Source organism: Agelaius tricolor, unplaced genomic scaffold, assembly GCF_023055355.1.
Source record: "Agelaius tricolor isolate 1412-34295 unplaced genomic scaffold, bAgeTri1.0.p SCAF_14, whole genome shotgun sequence".
NCBI lineage: Eukaryota > Metazoa > Chordata > Aves > Passeriformes > Icteridae > Agelaius > Agelaius tricolor.
This window is the reverse complement of record NW_027269274.1, coordinates 10,374,299-10,397,353: the sequence shown is the minus strand read 5'-3', so window position 1 is coordinate 10,397,353 and position 23,055 is coordinate 10,374,299. Positions and strand designations below refer to the sequence as shown.

The window sequence follows — 23,055 nt, the reverse complement described above, 5'->3', positions numbered from 1 at the left end:
TGAAGACTTGCTTATGTCCAGGAAACCTGCAAATGGAATGTTTATAATAAAATGGTTGTCTTGGCAGGCCTACAGTGTTCACAGTCCAAACCTTTAATACTCCAGGTTGTTCTAAAACCTCTGTTCCTGAAATCTGTTTATAATGTACATATTTCTTTTATTCTTAGAGGATGGAGCCAGTATTCAGCAAGTATTGGCAGAGCTGACCAACCAGAGGACAGTGCCTAATGTATTTGTGAATGGAACTCACATTGGTGGCTGTGATGCAACATACCAGGTAACCTGGCTTTAAAAATCAGCTGGAAGTGGACAAGAGTGAGTGAATTTGCTGTTTGGTTGTAGCTGAATGTTGTGTGACACAGCAGACTGGGTGACGTCAGTCAGAGGAGGCAGTGTTATCAGTTGTTTGCTCAGAAACATGTGTGCCAATTTGATTATTTATTTCTTTTTCTCTCCCAGGCTTATAAGGATGGATCACTGCAGAAACTCCTTGGGGATAACCAAACCATTACAGAACCCTATGAATATGATCTCATTATTATTGGTGGTGGCTCAGGTGGACTTGCATGTTCTAAGGTAGGATGTGAAAATGACATTAGAGAACAGGTGGTATGTAAAACTTATTCAAAAGTTACTCACTATTAATTATATTGGTATAAAACAGTCTATATTTTTATGAGTATTACTGTTCAACTTGTTAATTAATGAACCAGTAGTGGTCTAGTAATGTGCTTACTTAGGGGATAAAGGGACCAGTTTGTAGCCAATGTTTATTCAGCTCTTGATCCTAATAATAGGTTTTAGTTTTCTGGCTGAGGGTGGAACCAAATGTTTTTTAACTATCTCTTCTGCATGTGTAATACACAGGTGCTTCCAAACAGTAATCTAGAAAACTTAAGGGCTGCTGTTGAAGCCTTTTGACAGTTTAGGATTCAGTATCACCATTCATCTAAAATTAAGTGCTTCCAGCAGTCCCCTTCAAGGAGCTGCTTCCCTCTTTAGTTCCCTTTTTAGGTGCTTTCTCAGAAAGGGAAGCTGAGATTGTGTAGCTCTTACACAATTAGCTGTTTTTCAGAGTGTCTCAGGACCTAAGGTCCAGATTCGGTTTTCCCTGCTACCCAAGGGATTTGGACTCATGCTCCCATCTCTCAGAGGTCCTAAATTGTCAGTTTATGTCTTGGGCAGGGTGAGGCTCTTCTTGACAGCCTTGACACTTGCTGAACTATACAGCCAAACATGCAACCTTCATTAGAAAATACAAAGCAGGCAGGAGGGGCTGACAATGCAATTCTTCAGTTGGCCAATTGTGTATTTTCAGAATGTTCAGATCTTTCTTCACAGTACCTTCTGGGACATCAGTTGTAAACTTGGTGCTAATTGCCAAATTGTTCAGAGTAGCATTCACAAAATATAAGCCAGCCAGCTAAACCTTGTTTGAGGCAGGATTGCAGTTGATGTTCTTAAATAGATTTGAGGCACCTAGAGATTTGATTTAAGTGCTTGAAAAATCAAACAATGTGTACCTGGTAATTTCTTGAATAGAGGAATAGGCTTATTCAGGTTGGAATGGACATGAGAAGAATATTTAATGTAAGCTTCTTGCTCCAAGCAAGGTCAGCTGTGAAGTCACCCAGGACTGTGCAGGGACTCATTCATTTGGAATAAGCATGGGTGGAGATGGCACAGCCTTTTTGGGAAACCTGTTTGATTGTCCTCGTGGTGTGAAAGTTCCTTATATCCAGTCTGAGTCTCATGTTTCAACTTAATGCCATTGTCTTTTGTCCCTTTGCTACTTGGCCATTGTGAAGAGCCTGGCACAGTCATCTTAATGTACTTCTCATAGGCACTGGAAAGTTGCTCTGGTGTCCCCTCCAAATTCAGTTGTTCTGCAGGTTGAATGTGTCCAATTCCCTTGGCCTTCTCATAGGTGGTGTGCTCCAGCCCCTTGAACATCATGGTGGTGCTCCATTGAAATGTCTCCAGTGTGTCACCTTCTTTTCCATGCATGAACATGCCAAGTCAGTTCTGTTCTTCTGCATGGAAAGCAGAGCTAACAGTTTAAGTATTTCTTTAGGTGGGGTAGATGAGAATCACAGGCTGCTGAGCCCATCATGTACCTTTTTCAGATCATGGCTTTTGACAGGATAGGGTGATCTTGATGTAGCATTGAACATGCAAGGAGCCATTCAAAGTTTGGAAAAAAGTCAGTTCTTGAGGGATTTCAGTTTTTGTCTAGAGGTGGAGACAGAAGAGCCATATATGTTAATGACTAACTGGTGAAGGTAGAAAAGAAACCTTCTATTAGTGCTAAATGTATCCTGGCTATGAATGAGTGGACAGACTTGCTTTGTTCAGTAATGCTGACTGGTCTTCTCCATCTTTTATAGGAAGCTGCTGCCTTGGGAAAGAAAGTAATGGTATTAGATTATGTTGTTCCAACACCTCTTGGAACCTCATGGGGTAAGCTTTTTTAATCTTGTATTTGATGATGTTTGAGTACCAGTGATACATACTGAGATGTTACATATGGATTTATGTTCTTAGGAATTGAGGGTAAATTCCTGTAATTCTGGTGCACAGATAACATGAGTTATTTGCCTGGCATGCCTGCTGCTTTTATGGATAGTTATTTCTGCTTTGGGCATTGCTGTCTCTGTTCTCTGTCAAGAGTTTTTCTAGCTTTGATCACTTTCAAACCATGTGTGGGTAGTGTGTGTCCGTGCATGTTCACATTCTAATGTTTGTGGGAATATTTTGCTTTTTAGTTCATCCAGTTCTATATTGTAGACAACTGGTAGGCTCCCTTTAGAACAGTGACTCCTTGGCTATGTATGTCTCACATTTTCCTAATTAAGGGCAGCTGCTGGCTGACCTCATTAGTGATACTGGCAGCTGAAAATGAGTAAGAAACTTCAGTGAGACTTCTCTTGAGTCAAGGAATGGATGTGCTCTTGTAGATAGTATTTCAAACACAGGTATATTTAAATACACATAATAGATGATACTAAATTGTAGAAACTCTGGGCTTTTTACCTTGCTTACTTGGCAACCTGACTAAAATCTGAAGCCTTGTGGAGTAAGTAACCAGGCTCTATGTTTGACATCCTGTACCTGTCTTGGGCCAGTGAGCCTAATAACATCTTAAACTGAATACAAGTTTAGTGTCTTCATTGTATTCTAAAATGTCCCTTGCAACAGAAATTTCATGTTACTGTATCACCTCCCTGAGTGATATAGTGAGTATACAAAGTATGTGCCAGGGAAAGCATACATGGCATTAATGGAAGCAATAATGTGATTCTTTCCATCTTAGGACTTGGTGGCACGTGTGTAAATGTAGGTTGCATTCCCAAGAAGTTGATGCATCAAGCAGCACTTCTGGGTCAGGCACTCCAAGATTCAAGGAAGTATGGGTGGCAGTATGAAGAACAAGGTTGGTAAGAACAGAGGGAAGACCATGACTGTACAGATGAGATGCTGAACTCAAGACTGTTCTTGTATTTGGACTTAATAAATTAGAGGCAGAGTTCACTACTTTTTTTAGGTGAATCAGAAGGTGTCCTCCTCCTTGAGTCATAGATATCTTTGGGGTTGAAAGTTAATTGTGTTTTGTTCCCTGTATTAACTGAAATAAATGACAGAACTTCTAGAGTGGGTTTAGCTCAGATAGTAACAAGTCACATAAATATTAATATAGTAGAACAAGACCTTAATATGTATCCTCATTACTGATAATGATGTTTTCTTAGCATGATGTACAATGAAGAAGTTAATTTTTTCTTATGGTGCACATTGCACTTTTATGTTCTTAAATATTAAATTAGTGTCTTGTTTCAGTTAAACACAACTGGGAGACCATGGTAGAAGCAGTTCAGAACTACATTGGTTCTCTAAACTGGGGATATCGAGTGTCTTTGAGAGAGAAGTCTGTGACATACCTCAATTCATATGGAGAATTCGTGGAACCACACAAAATCAAGGTATACTCTGCATTTCAAATACTTAGCTGGGAGGGGAAAACTCATGTTCTAGAACTGCCTTACAAAATTCAACACCAAAAAGGCTTCATCTTAACATTGCCAAGTGAGGTCAACTGAAGTTAATAACTCATTTGTGAAGTTCCTGATTAAAATAATTATTGTGCCTTAGTATCTGCCACAGTGTTTGCAAACCTAGTTCTGTAAGAGTGATGTGGATATGTGTAAACCTGTGTCTTGTAAGAATAAAGGAAGGTGGTCTTAGTTTGTACCTTCATGACTGATTTCAGCAGCCTGAGTGAGGAGGGGGGGAAAAGAAAGGAAACTCCAGCTGTGTGATTTTGCAACTTGGATAATCCTCATACTAAAGCATAAAAACTATTGAAATTAAATTTAGATTAAGTGCTTGCATAAGAGCTCTGCTAGAACCTTGTGCTGTATCAGCATACAAATTAAAGTGTCAGTTTGGCAAGACAAAGCTTGTTCTGCCAATCTTGCTATAAGTGAGCATACTGAAGCAAGGTTAACCTAGAAGTGCATATTGAAGGCAACTGTTGCACTCAGTGGATGTAATTGTTTGCAATATCAAGGCTGAACTACTTGTGTTTTAAACCAAGAGCTCAGCACTGAAAGATAATAGTAAAGTCAATTTACCTTGTGTACCACCTGTTCAAGTGTCCAAGCCACTTAAGTGTCCTTAATAAATGAAGTAGAACAGAGAGACTTCCCAGGAGGAGGCTGGACTAGATGACCTCCTGAGATCCCTTCCAACCTGAATTACCTGTTGACTCAATGGGGAAAATGTTTCCCTTCATCTGTGATGGAAAACTAACAAAGAGCAAGAATGAAGGTCAGATTCTGGGAGAGGTGGATTGGCAAGATGGAATTTCCAAAGACCAAGGGTCTTTAGAGTTGAAATTAGTTAGAATTCATGCAAGGTTGGGTCTTAGGCCCTCTGAACTGAAATCATGTAACTTGTTACCTTTTTTTTTTTAATTACTTTTTTTTTTTACGTTAGCTGAAGGACTAATTAATGTTATGCTGTCCCTCGCATTGCATTGGCCTTTTATTGTGGGGATAAAGGGGGTGTCTTAATTTGTTGTGGCATTTTATAACTCGGAAGTCAAGTTCTCATGAGTAATCCCATCTAACTTAGTAGTTAAAATGGGCATGATTCAAAGAGTAAATGATTTTAAGTGCTCTAATGAAAGAAAAGCCTGATAGTTGTTTAAACCTGTTGTTCTTCAGTGACCTGTGTGGCATCTCTAAATGCATTTGTTCTTGTTTCAAACTGCTTATTCTTGATTTTTAAGCATATCTACAATAATTAAGGAAAGGATGACATAATTTTTATCTTAAAGCATATGAAAATGTCAGTCTTAACTGTATCTTCATCAACAGGCAACTAACAGAAAAGGACAAGTAACCTATCACACAGCAGAGACTTTTGTGCTGGCTACAGGAGAAAGGCCAAGATACCTGGGTATCCCTGGAGATAAAGAATTCTGCATTACAAGGTGAGATGAAAAGGCACAAAAGACTGAACTTGTCTGCTCTAGTGTTTGCCAAGTCAAACAAGCTTGTGTTGGAAGGACCTTTATAACTTAGATTTCTTCTCTTTTTTTCAGTGATGACCTCTTCTCCCTGCCTTACTGCCCTGGCAAGACTCTGGTTGTGGGTGCTTCCTACGTGGCCCTGGAGTGTGCAGGGTTTCTGGCTGGCCTGGGGCTGGATGTCACTGTAATGGTCCGTTCCATTCTTCTGCGGGGCTTCGACCAGGAAATGGCGGAAAAGGTCGGAGCCTACATGGAGACACACGGCGTGAAGTTCATCAGGAAGTTTGTACCTGTTCAGGCAAGTGCTTTCTTCTCTTAACACATCATTGCTTTGAACAGCACATGTAAAATGCAGGTGTTGTCTGGGAAGGCTTTGGCTCTGTGCAGAAATAAATGTTTTATGAGACTGAGCTTTTTTAACTGCTTAATGATAGATTAGTAGGTCGAGGCTTGAATGACAATGGAAGTGAGCTCTGCTGCTTCAGGTCATTCTAAGCTTACAAAAATTTGCACAGGTTGAGCAGCTGGAGCAAGGAATGCCAGGAAGACTGAAAGTGACAGCAAAGTCTACTGAGGGATCGGAAACCCTTGAAGAAGAATATAACACAGTAAGCATGTCTGGATTTGAAATAAATGGCTATTGATGCACATGAATAGTATTCAAATACTTTTTCTTGAACAACTTGAAGGGAACTCCTCCTTAGAAAGTTGTTCATGTAATTTACTGGCAGAAAAAAAAAGTGGAAATTCACTATTTGTCTTTAGTTGAACCTTGTCAGCCTGGAGTTTAATTCATATAAACAGTGTTCTTGCTTGTTTTTGTTTTGGCTTTTCTGCCTGTTACATCTCTAAAACAAGTTGTACCTGGAAGAGCGTTGTTGGTGGCTCTTTCAAATTTTGGAAAAAACAGTGTGGAAGGCATTTTATTCATATGCTTCAGTTTTTTCACTGAAATACCAAAGGAAATCTTATGTTATACTTCTCTTGTGTAAAGTTATTGCATTTAATTTTGGGGTTTTTTTAGGTTTTGCTAGCCATTGGTCGTGATGCATGTACCAGGAATATTGGGTTACAGACAATTGGTGTCAAAATCAATGAGAAGTGAGTATTACTGAACTCCCTAAAACCACTAAATGCAAGGATTTTTTTTACCTCTGTAAAAATAGCTCATGATATTGGTGGTCTTTTAATTCCCACTCTTATATATGACAATTATGTGAACCTTTGAAAACTTTTTTGTTCTGAATTTGAGTATAATTGTCCATTAACTTAATTTCTTCAGTATGTACTTTGTAAAATATTCTGAGTGAATATGTACTAGTTGGTCATTGTGCTGAAAGCACAGAGCTCTGTAATAATCAGGTGAAAGATTGTGAGTCCAAAGATGTCTGAGTAGCTTGACTGCCATCAGCCAGGCACCGTTGTTCATGTCTGAACTGGCCCACTGAATACAGACTTCAGCACAGTGTCAGAGTTGGAGGTGATTGATGCTCTGAAGAGTTTGCAGCTGAAGTAAAAAGGCATAAAGATATTTAATGAAATGAGCTCAGTAGTTAGAGTTTCTCCCCTATCTTTTTACAGAGATCTGAGAAAAGTTGTGATGCTGAATTCTGTGGTCTTCTGTTTGTTTTAAAGGAATGGTAAAGTCCCTGTAAATGATGAAGAACAAACCAATGTGCCTTATGTTTATGCAATTGGGGATATCTTGGATGGAAAGCTTGAACTTACTCCAGTTGCCATTCAGGCAGGGAGACTGCTGGCCCAAAGGCTGTATGGGGGTAGTTCCAAAAAGGTAAAGCTATAAGCAGACAACTTCAACTTATTTCTCAATAAGATGCTTTTTGCCTCAAAACTGCAGTAACATGAGTTAATTTATCCACTTACCTGTTGACTCTGCAAGTATTTTGTAAAAAAGAAGTAAAGTTCTTGTATAACTTTTTCTGTTATGTAGTGCATAGTCTACATATGATTTTTTTATTTTTATTTTTAGTGTGACTATATCAATGTACCAACAACAGTGTTTACCCCTTTAGAGTATGGCAGCTGTGGGTATCCTGAACAAAAAGCCATAGATGAATATGGAGAGCAAAACTTGGAGGTAAGAACACACAAGATTACACACAAGTCAATTAACTTGTAGCTTGAGGGTGTTTTTTTTGGGCCTTGCTGCTTTAGTCTCAAGACAGAGATTTACAAGATTAGAAGTTTAGACAGGTAAAACTGTTGTGGCTGTGTTTTCATCTGGCCAGCAAGGTTATGGACTCACAGAAACCCAGGACTGGATTGAATGACATTAGAATTGTGCATAACAATTTGCAGGTGGCTGAGAGAAGCACTTCACCTCAGGAGGCCAGACTTGGGTTGCAGAGCTGTAGGAGTGGTTTTTGTTATCATGAATTAAAGACTTTTATTGCTGAAGTGTACCAAACTCCTGGGATGAACTATTTTCTGCTGGTTCACTCTACTTGAATTGTGAATTTATTTTTTGCTGACCTAAACATATGTCTATAGGAGTAGTGGGGATAACTTCCCCATTTTATGGTAATTTCTGGCTTCTGCATATCTCTAAGGAGTTATGAGGAAGCTGCTTGCATGCCTTGTGTTTAATTTCTTATATCTTTCAAAGTCACTTGACATTATTGAGCTTCTGCTGTTACTGTTTTGCATAGTATGTTTAGACTTATAGGAACTGGATATTAATTTTGTACTTCTCTTTCTGAAAATCTGATTTGCAACTACTGTATATTGTAGCTGTTTTTATCAAGCATTTAAATCAGAGCTACATGGTTTGAGTCAAGTCTTCCTCTGCTGAGTTTTGGAGTATGGACTCTGTGGGCTGAGTGGAAAAAAAATTACTCATCTCGTTTGTTATAGACAAGAATATAGTGGGTTAAATGTCAAACTACCTATTTATAAAGATAATAAAAACCTGACGAATCAATGAAATTCTAATCCTCTTTTTCTTGTTTTTCTCCCAGGTTTATCACACTCTGTTCTGGCCACTTGAATGGACAGTGCCAGGCAGAGATAACAATACCTGTTATGCAAAGGTTATCTGCAATAAACAGGACAATGTAAGTAGCAAGATGGATATGCTGAGGGTATTCTTGAAGGGGAAAGAACTGCATAACTACTTTATTTGAAGTAGTTAATTTTTTCTTAAAGACTCTGCTATTGACCTGCTTGCATAACATTTTTAGTGTAGTGGGAGTTACACACTAGAGCTTTTGTCAAACTTTGCCTGGTACTGACTCATATTTTTCTCTCACCTGTTCTGCAGAATCGTGTGATAGGACTGCATGTTCTTGGACCCAATGCTGGTGAAGTTACCCAAGGTTTTGCTGCTGCAATCAAATGTGGTCTCACCAAAGAATTACTTGATGAAACAATTGGTATCCATCCTACTTGTGCAGAGGTAAGAAAGGGAGAAGGCACAGCCTGATTTAAAACTGCTCTTGAAGGCAGTTTTCCCAAGAGATCAGTAGCCATGTGGATGATGCAGGCAACAGTAAATAAGCTCTTGTTTTGGTCTCTTACAGGTGTTCACTACAATGGATATTACCAAATCTTCTGGCCAGGACATCACTCAGAAGGGCTGCTGAGGTTAAGCCTGCTGTTTTACTTGTTTCCATGTTGTGCACTCTCGGTCCTGTGGAAGCTCCAATACATCCAACTGCTTTGCAGCAGTGTAAAGGTTTGCATCAGTGCCACTGTGGGTGCTGCAGCTGGGAGTGGTGCCTTGGAGAGGCTTCCTCAGCACGAGTTGTGTTGCACATGGAGCAGTAAAGCAGCAGAGGAATCTCAGACTGTGAATCCTGACTTTGCCTGGATTAGCACTGCGGTGCTTTCTTGACGTTGTTGCTCAAAATCTTCTTGTGAGGTGAGCTACAACTGATGACTGCCAGGCAGGGCTGGGAGCTTCCTGTCTAGTCAGATGACTGAACTCCTCCTGAAGGAAATTCTTAAATTGCACAAATTAAAGCTAATGCTTCTAGTTCCAGTGTCTTGTACAAATGCTTGAAATAGATGACAAATACATAATTGAGTGATTCTTGCCAACAGTTTACAGTTGACTGATTTATCTTTTTGATGCATTTTGTTATACTTAATTGTATGTTCAGTTGAGACAAGATGGCATAAATAGGATGCAGTGTTGAGCAGTGCAGTTCAAGCACTAGTCTCCCATCCCAAGCAGTCTAAAACTTTAGAGTAATTAACCGAAGACACCATTGTTGTTCACTTTCACAGTTTTTTGACCTCAGGTGACATCATGTCTTCAAAATAAAAATTTGATTTGTAGGTGTCTTGTGTGTCAAGGCTAAAGAGTGTAAGTGCAAGGCCATGTCAGTTTGTTGAAATCTGGTTTCAGCTCTGTAATTTAAAACCTCACAGAACCCAGAATTCTCTCTGTGCTGTTATGTGGAATGCTGAAGTCTTGGAGAAGCAGACTCTGTCCACTGACACAGCAGGCATGTGGACTCACCCCATGAGTGAGGCAGAAGGTATTGTACAGAGCTGCTCTGATTCATGTGGCAGCCCAGGGCAATGACCTGCTGTGCTTTGTGTAGTGTTGTGTACTGTCAGTACTTTGAAGCTCTCTTCCACCCCTAGCATTCTGTCCTGGGGGAATTGTGCTTGAATCTGGCTCTTAGTTTTGTCAAAAGAGCTGTTTTGAAAGACTGTTCTGAACATTGTATGATAGTAACCAGTTTTTAACTATTTAATCTGTGATCTACCGTGGCATTTGAAGTTCAATAAACAATGCATACAACACTCTGTGATGTCTGACCTCATGATTTCTGTTGCCTGAGATTTTATTGGGCTTGAGTTATGTTTTGTATCCCATACAGTAATAAAACCCCCGTGGATTTGTGCAAATTGTAATCTTTTAAATGGAGAAACAAGTTCTCTTGTTACCCCTGGGGGCTTGCTCAAGGTATCAAATGTGCTTCTGTTTGGGTATACAGAATTGAATTTAGGTGAGTTCAAACTTGAAAGATCAGTTTTATACCATTTCTGTATATTCCAGAAGATTCTGAATACCTTGTATTGTTTAACTGCAGCACAGCTCAAAGAGGCTCAGTAGAATCTAGGTGGTATTAGCAGCAAATCTTGCTCAAGTTCAAGTTTAGTAACTCTTGGAGACTTTGGGCAAAACCCAAAGTCTCTGTAGCACTGCAAAATACTTGACAGGGGAGATGCCTGCTGAGCTGCAGGGGCTGCTTTGCTGCAGAGTTACTTCTGGTCCAGTAGAAATGATGACAGACTGACTGGGAATAGCAAAGTTTACCTGGTGTAGCCCTGCTGGAGAGGAAGTGAAGGAGGAAGCCAAGTCAATGAGTGCTAATTCCTGAATTTGCTATTAGTAAGCACTAATTGAGTTTTATTTCAAATTAAGTTTTGATTTGCAGGTTCGTGTTAATTGGTCAATAATTAGCACTTGCATATCTGTAACAGTGTCCTAATTGCAGATGTTCCTTTTGTCATGCTTGCCCCAGCTGTCAGCTCTAGGTGATACACAGCTGGTGGCATCAAGAACTTTACAGAGTTACTCTTTAAAGCTTTCAACTCTCCAGTTAAAGTACACAGTAAGTAGCTTATAGCTGGAGGAAGTGAGCATGTCACTTGTGTTTCAGTAGGCTCACGTGTAAAATAAAATGTGCTGTGACAACAAGCCATGGATCAAAGCCAAAATTTTAAGGTGGACAGTAGGTGTTAGAGAAGAAGGTGAGATCTGAGAAGTGGGACTTGTAGCAACAAAATAATATCCTGAATTTGGGTAGTAAAGACACTCCAGCAGTGGCATTAATGGCAAATTGGTGTTTACATTTCTGTTGTCATAAATGTTGTTGAACAAATTCTGAAGAGCTGTTCTGTGTTCTTAAAACACTGGTATTTATTCCTGCTCTAATACCAGGGAAGCTTTTGTAAGCTGTAGTTGAAAATGCTCAGTTGTGACTGAATTTGTGCTTAGCTGCTTGTCTAGATCACTGATAATTACAGCACTCTGTATCTGAACTGGAGCTCTTGAAACAGTGGATGAACAGCAAAGCTCTGTGTTTTTTAAATTTATTGGTGAAATTTATCCATTTCAGGTCCAGAAGTGGTTATGATTATAGTTATTGTAAACATTGAAGACAATCATCAAATTAGTAGATGGCTTTCCACATAGCATAAGTTTTAATTATATCTTGAGCACTGTAATTTATCTTGAGTAACACAAGCAGCTAAAGTTGGCCTGTGCAAGAACTGTGGGGGCAAGTAAGAGACAAAAGGGGGAGCTGAATATTCTGTAATAAGCCATGCAATGCCAAAATTAGACACGAAAGACTTTTCCTGGGTAACTGAACTGTTTAAAGCTTCTGATTCTCACAATTCCCCTTGGAGCTGCTTTTGACAAAGATTTGAAGTGTTTACCCTTTTTCAGCACATCTCATACTGGCAGAAAATTGAAAAATAAGGTTGGTTTTTTTTCCTTAGCTCTAAACTGAAGTTAAAAGTACATGGTTAAATCCTATGCTTGTCAAGCCTTCCCTGAATATTGGCAAGGGAAAAATTCCTGGATGTGCCTTACAAGAGTTGGGAACAACAGAGGAAGGAAGGATCAAGCATTTTAACTAAAAATAGTAGTGGATCTATTGAATGTCATGTGCTTTGTGGTTCCTGCTCTGCAAGGGGAGAAATGTTCAAATTACCAAAATCAGCTGTAAAATTGTGGATGGATATGAATAGAAAAGAAAAAGGTAACTCTTATCTAGAGGTTCAAGTAGAGATAGCAGAGTTTGGAGGTGTTTTGACCTGTAGTATTTTTTACTAGCTTTTCTTGAAATAATTTGCCTTTTTACATTGTGTACAGTTCAAACGTTATAGTGGTGAAAACCTAAAGACTTCTAGCTTCTACGTAGAAAAATTTGCCTTAAAAGACTTTTAGGAAAATTTATTGTGGGCTTTGCAACCATTTAGCAGCTTTGTGGGTTTGAGCACTGAGGGGACAGAACTGTTATTTCTTTAGTTAACTTGGTTAAAAATTATTACTGCACTCTTTTCTGAAATACAAGAGTTGGGGGCTCTGTGTGTGCTGTGGTGTGTAAGGAATTTGGTTTGTCTCCCTTTGGCACTCCACCCTGTTGGGATGGAGTTGCCCTCTTGGTGCTGCTGCACCTGAGCTGTGCCTGAGGGGGCTGAGCCCACAGTGACCCTGAGAGCCTGGACAAGAAACTCCCTGTGAGCAGCACTTGCTGTGCTGTGTGCTCCTCACAGGGGCTGGTGGCTGTGGGCAGAGGCTGGCAGGGCTCACCACTGCTGTGTCTTGTAAAAATGTCACTCCTGGGAGCCTGGCACTGAGTCACTTGTGTAACCTTCCCTGGACGTGCTCTGACTTGGGGCTGGCGTGCTGTGTGGGCGAGGGCAGAGCAGGGATGGGGTCTGGGCTCTGGCAGCTGGGATGGAGTGGGACTCAGGGGGCTGGAGCTGGGCAGCAGGAGGGCAGGGAGCCCACGCTGGCACAGGTTGGGCAGAAGGGGAAAAAGAGTGGTCTAAGGGGAAGGATTGATTTCACTCCTTCTTTGCCTCCCTTGCCTCAAGCAGGATGAAAAATTGTGATAAAGCCCATACCAGCCTGTGGTAAAAATGCTTTGCTGGGACTGTAGCAGCCAGGTTTGTTGCCAGGTGATGTTTCTGCATGTTCTATCTTTTCTGGGTGTAGGTAGAGTCCAGTGAGCAGACTGAGAAATAGACTTTACTATGCACAGTTCCATTCCTTTGCAGGAAGAATTTCCTTCAGCTTGATTAATTCTGTTCCTCTACTCACTGTCCCTGTTGACAAGATTATTGCTTCTCCTGTGGGATATGAGATCTTCCTACTCTTTCCCCAAAAAAGGGGCCCCACAGTTTCCCTGGAGCAAATGCCCCCTGCTTTAATTCTCTGCCCCTTCCTCTGTCACTTTCCAGACTTTCAATTACAGCCCAATTGCATTTCTATTGCTCTTGAATGTTAATATTATTGACCTTTGCCAATCCCTGCCCTCCTCCCAGCTGAGGGACAAGCTTGAAAAGGATTATTCCCCTCGAAGGTGATGAAAAGTGCTCCTTGATTGCCAGATTGGCATCTCCATAACATTCAAGGTCTCTGCTGGGCCAGGGAGGTGGAGGAAAAAAGCTTGGGAACCAGGCCAGCCACTTCCCACGTTGGATGAAGCATCATTAAACAGCCCCTTCCCTTCAGGCTCCTGTTTGTCTCTCCCTCTTATTAAAGGAGCTGAGTTTCTAAATTAGGAAGCCTAAGATTCTGCTGTTGAGATGTTCACATTTAATTTATTTTGCACTCTACAGGAGCTGAAGTTCATCTCGCTGATCCCGACCTCAATCAGCAGGGAATGCAGACTTTTTAAATGTGTTTGTGCCTTGTACTCAGGTTTGCTAATGTGGGCTGTGACAGCAGAGGTTAAAGCTTTGCTTTGTCTTGCATTTGCGGTGTGACTGGGTTGGTTACTTAACATCTCCAAGGATAAGCTTACATTGCATGAGTGAGAGGATTAGTTGGTGTTTGCACAGCACTCCAGAGGTCTGAAGTGAGATGTGTTAAAGGCAATGTCACCAGCAGGATCCATTTGACACAGAGCTGGTTCTGGCTGGGGCCTGCAGCTGTGTCAGGTGGTGCTGGGGGCCCTGAGAGGCTGAATTCCTGCATTTCCCTATGCCAGTTCTGTAAGCAAGGTGAGGTGGGGTAACCTGGGATGGCATCACTGCCCACCAAGCTGCTCTCTCATTCTGCCTCCTCTGCACAGGGAAGGAAAGCACAAAGAGAAAGCTTTTGGGTGGAGATGAGGACAGAGACCACTCACCAGTCACTGTCATGGGAAAAGCAGACTCAACTTGGGAAAATATAACTTAACTTACTGCAAATCAATACTGGAGTAAGACAGTGAGAAATAAAATCTAAACCAACCTCCTTGCCTGGCTCAGCTTCACTGCCAACTCTTCCAGCTCCTCCCCAGGAGCCCAGGGAGATGGGATGGAGGGTTGTGGTCAGGTCACCACCCTTCATCTCCCCTGCTCCTTCCCCACTCTGTGCCCCTGCTCCAGTTTGGGGCCCTTCCTGGGGAGAGCCATCCCCACACCTCCCCATGGGGCTTCCCCACAGATGCAGCTTTACTTTACTGCCTTCAATCCCTTTCAAATTATCAAGCACAAATCAGTAGTTGATGCTTTTGGGACGGGAATTTCTGGCTTGGCACTTCTCCTGTGGTCCTTCTGCTGTTCACAAAATACCATGAATAGGGCAGAGCTGTTGTGTTTAGTATCACACCATCTGTGCATTGCTCCAGTATTCCAAGAGTCTGTACTTGTAATCAAGGATTAAACTATTTTTGCAATCCATCCTCGTGGCATATGATAGCAAGCATAGACTGCTCCTAAATATTGCAGAAGATTGTTGAGTCTTGAGTTACTTTCTTCCAACACGGTAGCAAAGACAGATGTATTTGTCAGACATCAAAAAAGTAATACACTTCAAAATTCAGAAAGTTCTAAAGATAAGGTGAGTTCCTCAGTAGAGTTTGGGCACACTTTCTTTACATGGTTATTTTCTTCTCTTCTAAAGGAAAAAAAAAAAATTGGTTTCAGCACAGGTCATCACTAGTATTTTAATTTTAATGCTTTTTATGCATAACAATGCAAGATAATAAAAAACCATTCTATTATCTCTAAACCTAACATAAACAAATGAGATTAGCTACTCACAATTTTGGATAGCAATATAAATATCTGCTGCACTTTTTGATTTGGGGGGAGGGGGGTGTTTATTTTTGGCATTGTTCTGGGTTTTTGTAGATTTAATAGCTCAAGGAAATGAAAAAAAAAAAAGGAGGGGGAAGCATAAGAATGGATCTAAACGTATCTGCCCCCAAAGGTTTTTGATTTGTGTCAGGAAGGGGCAGCACAGTTTGCAGCAGAGATGAGATTTGTCAAAGTCAGAGATGAACATCTCTGTGGCTTTTTTTCATGTCCTACAGGAGACATCAGAGCTGCCTCTGGCAGAGGTGGCTTGGTGGGCTGCACCATGGAGAGCTCACCCTGCTGCCTTTTCACTGCTTCTGTGCTCTGAGCAGAGGGTTAACACCAGGTAGTTCAAAAGAGTTTTCCAGCTAGTCTTAAAAATAGGAGTATGTATTTAAAAACTTAATGATTTTCAAAGTGAAATATAAAAATTTCAGGGTAACTCTTATACTAAATTTTTGGAGTCTTTTTAGTTTGTGGTTTCCTAAGTCATCCTTTACTGGAATGATAGTACATTAAATGTATTTAATAATTATTACAATGTGAAAGATTTTAGCCTTTAGTTTGAGGAGTACTTACCTACAGTGAAGGAAACTAAGTGGTAGTCTAATACTCTAATACTCTCTATCACTGATTTGTGTCACATTAAAATTAGGATCCCAGTAACTGGAGCAAAGACAAAATATGGCATGGCCCCTTTTCAGCCTCAGCTGCTGCTTTGCTTCTTAGGTGGTTGTGTCCTGAGGTGAGCTCGAGTAGCCAGCCTGGAAAATGCTGTGTCCAAAGGACATCCAGGGTTCATTTTCTGGGACAGCAGCAGGCAAAGAGCTCAGGCAGTGCCTGCTCACCAAACTGAGCTCTAACTCAGATCTGTTTGTGTTCCTCAATTATCTTTTCAACTGCCTGTAAAAGAGGTGTCAGTGGTTTTAATTGCCTGTCATCCCTCAGGAATCTCTCCCTTAAACTCGTGCCCTTAAACTTCTGAAGGTGATGGACTTGTTCTGAGGCTGGCCCTGACTTTGCAGCTGCTGGTAAGCAGGAACATCTGGTTGTTGCTGTCAAAGCCAAAGCTAAACACTGGAAAAATGTCAAGACTATACAAGTTTGTAGTGAAGTTTATCAGGAAAAAGGGTCTTGGGCACTTTTAAAGCTTCTTTAGAGGTTTAAAAAGCCCTCTGGCTGAGAGCCAACTTCTGCTTTTCTTTTTTTTTTTGTCATTACAAAAATGAATTTTTCCTTTATTCTGTTTTCTAGTGGCAATTTCAGGAAAACAATTGGATGAAATTATTTTTATCTTCCTAGGAATTAATCTTGTGTGATCTGATAGTTTTTTATTAAAAACAGCAGAATGCTGGAGTAAAAAGGGCAGTTTGCACAAGTCACAGACATACCTAGGCTGTCACAAATCTTGTCCACTCAAATATTTCTTTTTTATTTTTTTTAATCTTTGAATTCTTGGCTGGAGCAATGAGATTATATCAGTGGACACCAAAGCAGAGGTTTTGCAAATATTGGTGAGTGATTTGGTAGAATTTCAAGTGACAGGAGGTCATCCCTGAAGGAAGATTATTTATACAAACTTGTGAATTTCAGCATGAAAGGCAGATTTTTGAGAGGTGCCATATGCTCCCTGCTCACTACAGGTTAAAAATCCCAACATAAGATTCCCTTATTGCTTCCTCCAGTCAGGCACAGCCTCTTTGGTGTCCTCAGCTCTCAGGTAAACATCATCCTGATGTTTCTCCTGCTTTTCATTTCAGGTGGGTTTTTATTGGACTCAGACCCCCTCAGTGCTGGGTGTTGTGCTGCCAGCAGTGTCTGCTGCTCCTCATGAAGGATTTCACTGAACCTGAGCCTTTTTCCCAACTCCTGTGCTTTTGAAACTCTGGGGCTCATGCTCTCAGTGCTCTGGTCTGGGAGCCTCTCAGTGCTGAAACAAAGGAAAGAACCCTACCCTGAGCAAATGAAATTGAAGTTTCCAGTGAAACTGTTCCTCTTTCAAATCTGGGTAAGAAAAATATCTTTATGTAGACAAATAGAGCTCATTTTCTTGAAGTGTCATAAGAGCAAAACAGTGTTGGCTAAACAGAGATGATGGAAAGAAATCTGAATTTTTCCTAGGAAAGAAATCTGAATGTTTCCTATGACATGCACAGTCAGACTCTGCAGTCTTGCAAGAGTAATTCAGTATCCTGCTCCATGGCAAGGATTCAAGGCTTCTCCCACCCATGGATTCTGGCAGAAATGTTCTTTGGTGGGAGAAGGCAACAATGCCAAAACTCCTCTCCATCATTTAATCATTACTACTGCTTTATTTACATGAAGGTTCAGCATGAAAAGGATCCTCTCACATTAAAAGACCTCTCCAGTGAAGTGTTACTGTTTGTGCTAAAGCTCAGATATGCAATGAAATTTTTAATTCACAGCAGCAACGAAAAAATAAAGTAGGAGCTTGTATCTTATTTGCAGTGTATCTTCCTGCCAGTAATAAAAAAAAAATCTCCCTTTCTGAAGCATATGTAACTCATAAAATCAGAAAATTGCTTTGAAGCATTGGCCTTGTACAGAGCTGCACTGTGTAATTGGCTTTTTCAAGAAACCTCTGCATCATATGCTTTAAGGTATGTACTAAGTGATTTAATGGGGTATGTAATTTTTAATTACTGTGGAAGAGCATTCATAAGTATAAAAATGCAAGTCATGTCCTCTTGGCATTACTGCCTCTAAAAGCATTTTTATGTAACCTGCAGGAACCAGCACAGTATTTCCTTTATCCTCTAAGTGCATGGTAGTTTTACATTTTTGTGATCTGCAGGATGAGTTCAGCGGCTGATTTGTGGTAAATTAGCCTTAACTGAGCTCTCAGAAAAACTGCTGCCAATATCTGAGTTTAAATGGTCTAAAATTAGCTCATCCAGCTTTACAATACATCACTGTCTTAGAAGCATTCCAGTTTTCTCCACCCTCTCAATGCCATCTAATGCAGCATAATCTCTGCTAACAGGAGGGAAAAAGCCATGTCATTGTCATTGCCCCTTCTGTGCCACAGCAGCATCTGAGTCCACTGGCCAGCTGTGGAAAATAATTGATTTTTTTTTTCCTTTTTTCCTCTTGATATCGAGTTCTCCGCAAATCATTAGAATTTCAAAATGACACAAAACCTCTTTATAGGAGAAGGTGATTTGCTTTGAGAAAGTGTCGTGTGCAATTTCACCTGCAGTCCATTGTAATTGATGTTGGCTGCCTTTGACAGTTATTTCATGGTTTTCTCCTCTGTGCCTGTGCTCTGGCCCTGCACGCTGAAAGGAGCTGATGCCTGACAAAGGAGAAGCTGCTGTGCTGTTCTCGTGGCAGCCCCTGGGCATTTGGATGGCTTGATCCATTTCTGAGTGTCTCAGTCACCCAGCCCACAAAATGCAGTGAGAAATCCAGCAGAGCAGGGGTGCTGGTGGCTGGCAGTGGGTTTGTGCATTTGTGGGAATGGCAGAACACTGAAACATTGTGTATTCCAAAAAACTGAAATGTGTGGGGAAGGTCCCAACCAACCCCAAAGTAACCTCTGAGCACTTAGAGGTGGAAGCACATCTGCCAGCAAAGTTGGAGCTGGACATCTCCAGCTAGAGTTGGTCCTTCATCATCTGCAACACTTCTAACAAAATTTGAAAGTTTACAATACTTTTTAGTGTTTAAAAATGTATGAAGCATATGCTGCCCCCCATTTCATTGCATCAGTGGGGGACAACTTTTAGCATGAAATGAGTGTGGAAACACTCCTGGAAACAGCAAGGCTGTTCCTCAGCAGAGGACTAGTTGATGGAAGCTCTTTCACATTGAGATAGGTAATACTTTTCCTTTAATGAAAATTTAGCTTTAATTTATCATTTTCCCTCTTTTTTTTTTTTTTTTTTTTATTTTTTTTGGCTAAGATTGAAGTGCTCCCTCTGCAGGCAAACAAGATGGGGCCTCTCTGCCTGTGTCCTTGCTGCAGCCAGCCATGAGCCTGCTGTCCCAACACCCCTGTGGAACAATTCATCTCTGGGGGACATCAGACCCTGCACAGCAAGGTCCTGGCTTTACTTTAACCCTTTCCCTTGCCCAAAATGCTGCTTGTCCCAAGTTCTGCCCTTGGCTGCTGAGAAATTCTGTCCCATCTCGCTCACTTTCTTGGCAGAGGAAAAACGACAAATACAGTTTTATAGCTGAAGTCAGATGAGATGATGGTGAGGGGGTGTGTATACATGAATATAGATACAAGATATATCTGTATTGCTACATTACATATTTCAGTGGCTTCTGGCTGCAATGTCAATATTGGCTTTCTTCCTTCTACAGGAATAAACATCAGAGAAGCCACAGGAAACAAAACAGAGACTCTGAAGTTCATTCAATGCATTTGCTTCACTTAAAGTAGGCATAAGTCTCCTGAAAAGGATCTTGCTTGAGCTATGGTAAGCTTTGAAATGCCCCTGCTTCAGTTGTTGTTTGTGGTTACACATGTTTTGTGGGAAGGAGGGTAGAAAATGCTGCTAAGGAGAAGGGATGGGGAAGTTTGGAGCCATAGAAGCAGCAGTGGTGATGCTGGAGCCAGGATTGCACTGGCCTTGCTAAAGTCTGGATTAAACACACAACAATTTAACATTTCATCTTACCTGGGCTGGGGGAGTGTAAAGAGGGTGGGTGAGAGCTTAAGCAGGCAAGAGCTGTTGGTTCTCTCTGTAAGGCCTGGTTGCCTGAACCTGTTTATGGCAAATGATGTGTTGAGAGCCTCAAATTAACTGAATGCTTTCACATCCCTTTCTTATGAACCTCACATTACAGAAATTGTTATTCTGCAAAAGCTGTGACATGGTTAAGAGAAAGCTGTGCTGATGTAACCTGATGTTTCCCTTCCTAGCACTATTAAAAATACTCAGGCTTTTATGCCTTAATATAAGCTTCCACCTTGCTAATACTGCTTATTCTCCTAGACTGAATAGGAAGCTACAAATGCTGAATTGTAACCCCACTGAAGATGAAGGAAACTGAGAAAAAAATTTTGATAGAAGAATAGGAGTCAGAAAATTCATTTCCATTTTAATGGGATTTTAGTTGTGTTCTGAATATGCTTCAAGTTTAAATCCAGCACTTATAAAGCTCATATTACAAATGGGTTGTATTTTCAGAGAAGGAATGTGTGTGTTGTCTCCTGAAGCACCCACTGTGGTGCATGCAGAGAGGATTGAGTGTGTAATTGTTTATTTACATAGGTGTCTGTGGGATTTAGAAGCATCACAATATGTTCAGAGTCCATTTGTATTGTAGAGAGTTTTTTTGGGGTTATGTGAAGGCATGTTAGATTAAGAAAACTAAAAGAACCTGTGAGGATGCTGCTAATCAGGGAGCTGAATTTACATGAGCTGTAGCCAGAGCTATGCAGTGGTCTTATCTGCTGTAAATAATCAAGCAAACTTATTAGTTTTATTTCCTTTTTATCTCCAGACTCTATTTATAATTTCTCCCACAATGAATTCATAAGAAAGAAAAAGAGACCTTGAGTTGTTTTTTTTAAAAAAACCCAAACAGAAACAAAAGGAAAGCAATACTTATTTCTCTCCAGCCCCTTTCAAATATTGTCTCTCCTAAGTAACAAAGAAAATACCAATTCAGATAATCACTGAATTTTAAAATAGGTAGCATCTCCAAATAGACTCTGTTTCACTGTCTAATAAAATAATTCCAATCTTGCTGAATTGTTTCCTGTGTAATATAATAGTGACTCTGGGGTGCTTTCATTGGCTTTGCAGTGGAGCTGATTACCAAAGGCTGTTCTAATGTGTTTCTAGGGAATCACCAAGTGACCCAGAGCAAAAATTCTATTACTTCCTGTGTATCTCAAACAGGAAAAATACAAAAAGGAACACATTTAAGATATAGACTGTAGACCAAATTGTTACAAAACTCACAATATGGGCCACTGTTTCTGCTGTCTCCTTCTGTCACAAAACATTCTCATCTCCTTTTCCAACAGCAAAGCTGCTGCACTCCTGCTCTCCTTCAGGCCAGGAGAGGATTCCTGCTGCTGCTGCTGTGCTCAGGGAGATGCAGAATTTCAGATAAAGCAGCAGCAGCAGTTAAATCACTGTTCATAGGTGTCATTCATCCATAATGCCCAGGATTAACTGGGATTAGTGCCCCACTGAGTTTCTGTGTGGTGAGGGTGCCCTGGGCAGCCAGGTGCAAGCAGTTCAAGCAGCCAGGAAGGCTGGGGATGGTGGAGTCACCTGCTCTGGTGCTTCTCCCTGCACCCCTGTTGGGTGGGGTCTCCCCTTTTTTTACAGTATCAGACTTACAGATCGAGAGATGGAGCACTGAGAATGAGGCTCACAGACCAATTTTTATTTCACTGAGCTGTTGTTATCCTGGTCCTTTGGTGAGGCTTATTCAGGAGTGTTGTGGAGCAGGTGGAAAAGAAGCTAATGTGTTATGGATTATCTGACACCTTCAGCTGCATCTTTCATTCCCAAGGAACAAAAGTCATTCCAAAAGTACAGAAACTTCTTTTAATTAACCACCAGAGGTAAAGAGGTCTCCACCTCCTTCCCAGGAGCTAAGTTGTCAAATCAAACCAGGGCTGGTTGATCTGCTCTCTCTGGTTCTGATAGTTCTGTTCTCATGGTTCTGGTACAGACCTGTGGGTGGTGGAATCAGAGTCAAATCCATTTTCTCTTGAGTCAAAGAAGAGATTGGAACCAGGAACTTGAAAAAGAAAACCTTCATCACAGCATTTCACAGCAATGTGGGGTGTGGATTGCTCTGTCTCTAGGTAGAATTACCTCTTTTTTCTACTTTTCTGTTACTTCTATTTTCTACTCTATTGCAGAATACTCACATAGCTATCACACCAGAATTGATAAAATGGCTTTTAAGATAGACATTAGGAATCAGGAAGCCTGACTCCTTTCTTGGCTAGATTTATATTAGTCTTTCCACTTGTATTTAAAAATAAATCTAAAAAAAAACACCTCCAACAAAATGCAAGTCATTGTCTCAGGGCAAATATCACACTGAAGCCTATTTAGGTGGATATCCCAAATCCTTGCTGCATGTGGGGTCTGTGACTAAGGGACACCAAGGATTTAAACAGAAAGAGGGTAGGTTTAAGTTAGAGGTTATGAATAAATTCTTGCTTGTGAGGGTCATGAAGCTCTAGAACACATTTCTCAGAGAAGCTGTGGATGTCCCTTCCCTGGAACTGTTCAAGGCCATGCTGGACAAGGCTCTGGGCAACCTGGATTAATGGAAGATGTCTCTGTCCATGGCAGATGTGCTGGAACTAAATGGTCTTTAGTGCCTATCTAAGCAACACCACTCTGTGATTCTGTGATCATTTCCATGAAATATAGGCAGGAGAGGATGAGTCCCATGGAGTTCTGGTGGCCTCTGTGTCCTTCACAAATATTAGTAAGCTGCTATTCTTCTGTGGTTGAGATATTAAAATCTAATGTGGCTCTAGGGAAAGCTGAGGAAGAAAAAATAATACAGCTTCTCAAATAGAATAAATCCAAAGTGAAAGCTCATAGCTTTGCCTAGGAACATAGGAAGGGAAATCTGGTTTAGAATAGCATTTTAGAGGTTGTTAAATCTGAACAGCACAGCTTAGGGTGCATTGGGCACTAAGGGAAATCTGCTAGACAAATTCCAGGGCAACTGCAATTTGTACTCTGCCCTCAGTAAGAATTTGGTAACACCTGAAGTCTCAGAGGGTG

At 40.8% G+C, this 23,055-nt stretch overlaps 1 protein-coding gene across 4 annotated transcripts in view; it reads left to right on the top strand.

Annotated features, from left to right (window-relative positions):
• The window catches only part of TXNRD3 (thioredoxin reductase 3), a 32,134-nt gene that overhangs the window by 7,311 nt on the left and 1,768 nt on the right, over positions 1–23,055 (top strand). For 3 of the 4 annotated variants that reach the window (XM_071439646.1, XM_071439648.1, XM_071439647.1), the window contains 14 exons: positions 168–277; positions 460–576; positions 2,388–2,460; positions 3,314–3,433; positions 3,838–3,980; positions 5,379–5,494; positions 5,606–5,831; positions 6,049–6,141; positions 6,558–6,634; positions 7,169–7,325; positions 7,524–7,631; positions 8,512–8,607; positions 8,814–8,948; positions 9,073–10,306. In XM_071439646.1, the coding sequence (XP_071295747.1) occupies positions 168–277; positions 460–576; positions 2,388–2,460; positions 3,314–3,433; positions 3,838–3,980; positions 5,379–5,494; positions 5,606–5,831; positions 6,049–6,141; positions 6,558–6,634; positions 7,169–7,325; positions 7,524–7,631; positions 8,512–8,607; positions 8,814–8,948; positions 9,073–9,135 (1,634 nt within the window). In that variant the 3' untranslated portion in view covers positions 9,136–10,306. Of the gene's footprint in view, positions 1–167; positions 278–459; positions 577–2,387; positions 2,461–3,313; positions 3,434–3,837; positions 3,981–5,378; positions 5,495–5,605; positions 5,832–6,048; positions 6,142–6,557; positions 6,635–7,168; positions 7,326–7,523; positions 7,632–8,511; positions 8,608–8,813; positions 8,949–9,072; positions 10,307–17,070; positions 17,319–19,236; positions 19,375–19,642; positions 19,759–23,055 lie in introns of those variants that run through there. The other variant, XR_011681162.1, reaches the window with a different exon arrangement.